Source organism: Mastigoproctus giganteus, chromosome 14 (genome assembly GCF_048544385.1).
Source record: "Mastigoproctus giganteus isolate SK-2022 chromosome 14, ASM4854438v1, whole genome shotgun sequence".
Lineage (NCBI taxonomy): Eukaryota > Metazoa > Arthropoda > Arachnida > Uropygi > Thelyphonidae > Mastigoproctus > Mastigoproctus giganteus.
In genome coordinates, this window is record NC_143588.1 from 88,938,575 (window position 1) to 88,944,574 (window position 6,000).

Below are 6,000 nucleotides of genomic sequence, written 5' to 3' on the forward strand. Positions count from 1 at the left end.
CAAGCTAGTGTCCATTGAGGTTATGGGTATGATCCTGAGATGGATTGAGAGGTGACTGGGGGACAGGAAGCAAAGGGTTATAAACGGCAATTCTTCAGTGTGGATCAAGGTTATAAAGGGCTAGGTCACACATGCTGCTGATCTTGAATGAAGTATATGAAAGAATAAAGGGTACAACTTTGAAGCTTGCAGATGGTAAAAAGGCTGGGAGGGTGATAACAATGCAAATCAAGCTGAGCTTTTTCAGTGTTTTGGACAGGTTTTATAGATGGTAAGAGAAATGGTAGTTACATTTTAATGCTGACAAATGTAAGGTTCTACATTTGAAAAATGATAACCCAAGAATGGCTTATATATTAAGTAGGGGAAGGTTGTAAATGAGGAAAAAGACTTGAGAGTTTTGATACAGTCAGATATGATGGTTAGCATGTTGTGTAAGCAGATGGCCGGGAAGTTGCATAATTTCTAATCAGTGATTTACTGTACCCTTGCACCTAAGGAGAAAGAGGTTATAGTTCTGTTATACAAGTCAATGGTAAGACTGCATTTAGAATATTGTGTTCAGGTTTGGAGACCACACTTAAGGAAAGACATTTAGCTTCTAAACAAGGTTTTTGGTGTTCAGTTCTTTCTCTCACTTCTCTCCCTCTTGTACTGTATATGTCGATGACCCTCTTCCAATGAGTGGAAATCCTTTCTGTAGTTTTGCTGATGGTAGCACACTACACCTTCTCATTCTAATTTGAGAAACCTTACTCTTCATAAACATCTTCAACTTCTCAAATGTCTCCACTAATTTCTTAAATGCCAACCTCTAGGTAATTGTTCAGTGGGACAAAGAGCTTAATAAGCTTTCATCCTTCTTAAATTTGGTCTTAATTCTCATATAAGAATGTTTTCTGTTCCCATGATTATCTTTGATAATGCTTATATTTCTAGGCAGAATCACATCTTTATTATTGATTACCTTAACTTATTTCTCTTGACATGTGTGCATTAAAATATTGCTTCCTCTACGTTGAAAAAATTGGATTTTTTTCTCTCATTCTCAGTGTTACTTTTCTTCTGGACAGCTAATAATCCTGTACAAATGTGAAAGGCAACTTTGTCATGGAACACTTCTCACATCTGGAATGGTTACCCCAAATCCTTTCTCAGGCTCCTAGACCCTCTGAAAGAAGGTGGTCAGGTTAATTATCATTCTTATACAAACTGCCTGCATTCAAGAGTTATATCAATAGGTATCTTGTCTTCTCAACCTTCAATATGCACTACTTGAAGTACTATAGGTTCTCTTATCTTTCATGTTTGGAATTATCAAAAAAAAAAGTGCTATCAAGCAAGTGCTGCATGTAGTGTTTTTCTTTAAAAAAAACAAAAAAAAAAAAAAAAACTACACTGTTCTTTGTCACTACAATTTAATATTAAATAAAAATAGTTAACATTTACAGTGTAAAATTGTATGCAGTGTGCTTAAGTTCAGAAAAGTGTGCAGTGTTGTCTAATGCGATAGATGCTACTGAGTAACAATTCTGAGCAAAAAAAAAAAAAAGACTGAGCTTTTTAAAAGTTCAAGAATATTATGATTATATAAATTGGAGTTTAAATAAAGATTTTGAAAGTTGGTTTTCGGTTATATATATATATATATATATATATATATATGTATATATATTTTTTTTTTAATTTTTTTTTATTACAAGCCAAATGTTACTCCTGTTGGAATTTGAATTACATTAACACATTCAGTATTATTAACATGTATCATAGCTACAGCTATGTATATATTCTTATGTAGTATTAGCAGTGACTCATGATGCAAGTAAGCAGGCATATACAACATTAACCAAAAAATTTGTCCAACTTCTCTGATAATTTCTTCCTTAAATTTATTCAAACTTCCACACACATCAGATGGAAATTTTTTACATTTTCTCACATCTATCCTGCAACTATCCTTTCTTGATTTCAATTTGTTTATGAGCATTGCCTAAAAAAGAGTAGGGATGCCATAAGTATTTAGTTTTCTCAATCATTAAGCCTGAAACACTTCAACTAGGTCTCCTCACAAGTACCTGCTTTCTGTATGCTGCAAATTATAAAACCAATGTCTTTCATGGTAAGAGTACCTTTTTGTGCCCTTAATTAATCTTATTGCTCTCCTCTTCTCTGCACTCATTGCAACAGATCCACATTCTTCCAAAATGAGGCTTCCAGATCTGTATGCAGTACTGAAGATGCATCCTAACTGTTGCCTTATAAAGTGGAATAATCACCTCCTTATTCCTGTTGGAAAAGTTCCTGTATATGTATTTGTATTGTGCTAGCAGCCTGACTGTGCTGCTTGAGGAACTGCATGTTGGGCTACAATTACCCCTAGGTTAGGTCATTTTCATTCTCCACTACCTTGAGTGTGTAACTACCCAATTGGTAAATTATTTAGCCATTAAGCCTGATATGCATTTATCAATATCAATAATAAATATTAAAACAACAATAGAACCTACACTGAATGCTGGGAGGGACTTCACTAAGAACATTAATGCTCTCCCAGAAGAGCAATGCCCATTAATAACCTGTCTCTTCTTAGTCATTATTTCTTTATCCATAGCAGTAATTTTTCCCTAATTCCACACTGCTCCAGTTTGTACATAGCAGCCTTTCATGTGGAACACCATGAAAAGCTGTACTGAAATCTAAGTATATGAGGTCAAAATTATTTTTTTCGCTTCTAATTTTTTGTAACTAATCATAGTAGCTAATCAAGACAAGGTCAGGCAAGCTCTTCCCTTAACAAATGCATGTAGGGATTAATGTATAATTGCATTACTTCTTTAATCTGCTCCATTATTTTCCCTGAAAAGAAGTCAAGAAAATGTCCTGAAGATGAACAAGATTGGTGAGGGGAACGAAGGGGTCCTCTTACCAAGAAAAGCTAAAAGTTCTGCGAATTGTAGCAGCTGGAGACTAGGCACCTCTAGGTGATCTGATTGAGGTGTATAAGGCCTTGAATGGATTGAGCACACTGAATTCTGATGGGATTCTTCTGCTTGCTCAGATTATGAACCTGGGGGGGAGGAGGGACATAAATTCAAAATTGAGGAAAGACAGTTGTAGAATAGATATGTGTAAATTTGCCTTTAGCCATCAAATAATTGATTGCTGGAACAAACTTCCATCTGTCATTGTGGAAGTTGATAGCTTAAATAAATTCAAGGAGGAACTGGGCAAACTTTTAGAGGGAATGAATGTATGATTTTTTTTTTTTTTTTTTTTCTGGCTGATGCTTAAGCTCATACGTGTTTTTTTTTTTTTTTTTCCTTTCTTTGTTCAAAAAGTCCTATGGGGCCGGGTAATTCCATATTAAAGTGTTCACTGTTGAGGAAGGAGACAGCGGTCTCCGAAAGCTTCGGTATTTAGTATATTTTAACGATTTTAGCATTGTTTTTAATTGTTTTAACCTATTTTATTGTATTTATTGTAATAGTCTAGTTTAATCGATATTTGTATCATATTTTATTTTATATTTTATAGTAAAATTTTAACTGCTTGGCTAGTGTTTGAGTGTAATTATTTCAATTAAGCTCATACACTTGCTTTGTTGCATCACATGCTTCTACGGCTACTACTACAAGTCTGTAGTTACTTGCTTTGTCGTTTCATTCCGCCTTGTGTGAATAGGAGAGACATTTGCTCATATACAATATTTAGCGACCTCTCCTGAATGTAAGGATGCTGTTGTAATTATGATTAATTGATTGCTTATCTCTTTTGCTACTGCTTTTAACATAATTTTATAGATTTCATCAGCAGTTTCTCTTCCACTTTCCTCTTTTATCACAAATCATTTAGTTCCCAGTTAAATTTGATATACTTCTGGTATTTGAATTCTTAAAAAAACTTCTTCCCTCATGATTGTAGATACAAAATATTTATTCTCATTTGTCAACTGCCAGGACAGGGTCATCAGTAGTTATGTCATTCACATCTAGTGGACCAATGTCGTTCATCCTTTTCCTTCTAGTGTTAGTATAAGCAAAGAATTCTTTGCTGGTTTTTTATTCAGATTCTTAGCCAAATTACTCCTCATCTTCCTTAGTTTATCTGACCCCTCCCCCAAATGACTTCATTACAGACTAGTTTATACTCACTGTGGATTTCTGTCCCCTGATAATTTATAACCCACCCATGCAGTTTTCTTCTTTGCTTCTAGCTCATCTGACATCTGTTTAGGTCTGAACCTTAAACAGTACCTCTTGGTTGACATAAAAAGCTTAGTAGTTACTATGATTACATTCCTGGACACAACCCATTTAGGATTTTCAGTCATTAACATCAGTTGGTCCCACTGAATAGAATATAAAACTATCCAAAAGACCATTCTCATCACCTTTACAAAAGCAAAGTCCCTTTCCTTTACCCTTGGCAGTAGTTATATCAAGTAAGTTCCACATCGTTGCATCATGATCACTGCTATCTAGTGATTCTTTTATCTAGAGATTGTATGTGTGTGTGAAGAATCACTGTTGATAATCAGACCAATTAGAGTATTGCTTTCTATTGTTACTTCTCTAACATAGTAGTGTAGAAAGCAGCCATGCAGAAAAAGTGTGTGAGTGAGTGAGACCATTTCACAGGTTCCATTCATTATTTTAAACCATTCTTATTTACTGGCCAGCTCTATTTATCTCTATATTGTTTACCATACTCATTGCAATCATTTGGCCTATAACATATTCGTAACGTTCTTTTCGTTTTCCCAAGTGCTTATGCCACACCAAACTAACTCAGCATTATCCTGGTAGTCCATGTCAACTGGGTATTTTAGTTCTTTTTAATGTTTCAAAGTGTCAATGCAATAATTTTAAGTAAAATTATATGTAAGTTTGCTGTTATTTATTGTTCACTTCAGTTAATCTAAAAAACCTGTTCTCCCAGTAACAAATTACAGGGCATTTCACTATACTAAAGCTTATTTGTTAGTATTTATTATTCCTGAATGGGAACTACTATTTATTTGGCTAGCCCTGGTATTTACAGAAAATATATTTGTCTTTTTGAACCAACTGTGACTTTACAAAGATGCAGATCTATCCTTGAACATCATAATTTTAACACAATATTAAACAAAGCTGCCTTGACTAGTAATTATGTTTTCTTTCATTTATTTGCCTATTTAAGTAAATGTGTAACAGTTTACTCTTATTTATTTATTATTTTATACAACTTTACTAGCAGACTTTTATCTTTTCCAGTGGGGATGGTAGTCATCAGTCAGCCAATGGAGAAGATCGTACTCCAACTGCTATGGCACGAGCAGTAACAGTCCATTCAGATACCAACAAAGTAATGTATTTTGCTTGATGCAGAAAAGTTAATTAGTAGCATCATGTTTTCCAAAGGACAGTTCAAATATTTGCTAAGGCAAATGCCCTGAAGATAAATACATTGCCAGTTGCATGCTGATATAGAGGAAAGAAAGACCCTTTTCTTTGGGTACCTTTATTTTTCAGTGAAAAACTCAGAATGCAAGATATTATTTGGAGCCCAGCAACTATACCTCTTGGTATATTTCTTTCATATGACAATGATATATTTACTAGACTCAAGGGGAGGGGAAGAAGGAAAGTACAGCAGTCAGATTATGACTTCCACTGCCCATCCATCTCTAGATATGTGTTGTGTGTTGTCTTCTATCATCTCATGATTTAAAGTTAAAGGACTGCTAATTTGTGCAGCTAATTAACAAATAGAATTATAGAGCTATTGGTCCTTAATATTTTTACCATGAAGATATTTCAGCCTTTATCTATTTATGACTATAGCTGTGTGTGCATGTGAAAAAATGGAAGTAATATGTTGTGTCAAATTGTGCAAGAAATATATATATATATATATATATATACACACACACACACACACACACACACACACACAAACACAAACAAGCCACTGCACTGCCTGACTGAATTCATACTCTTTCCTTCTGCCCAGTGAATG

At 34.3% G+C, this 6,000-nt stretch overlaps 1 protein-coding gene across 1 annotated transcript in view; it reads left to right on the forward strand.

Annotated features, from left to right (window-relative positions):
* Positions 1 to 5,610, forward strand: part of LOC150075329 (protein argonaute-2-like) — a 384,361-nt gene extending 378,751 nt beyond the window's left edge. Inside the window, exon 19 of the mRNA XM_090388732.1 lies at positions 5,256 to 5,610. Coding sequence (XP_090244858.1) covers positions 5,256 to 5,364 — 109 coding nt within the window. The 3' untranslated portion in view covers positions 5,365 to 5,610. The remainder of the gene's footprint in view (positions 1 to 5,255) is intronic.
* The last annotated feature ends 390 nt before the right edge of the window (positions 5,611 to 6,000 follow it).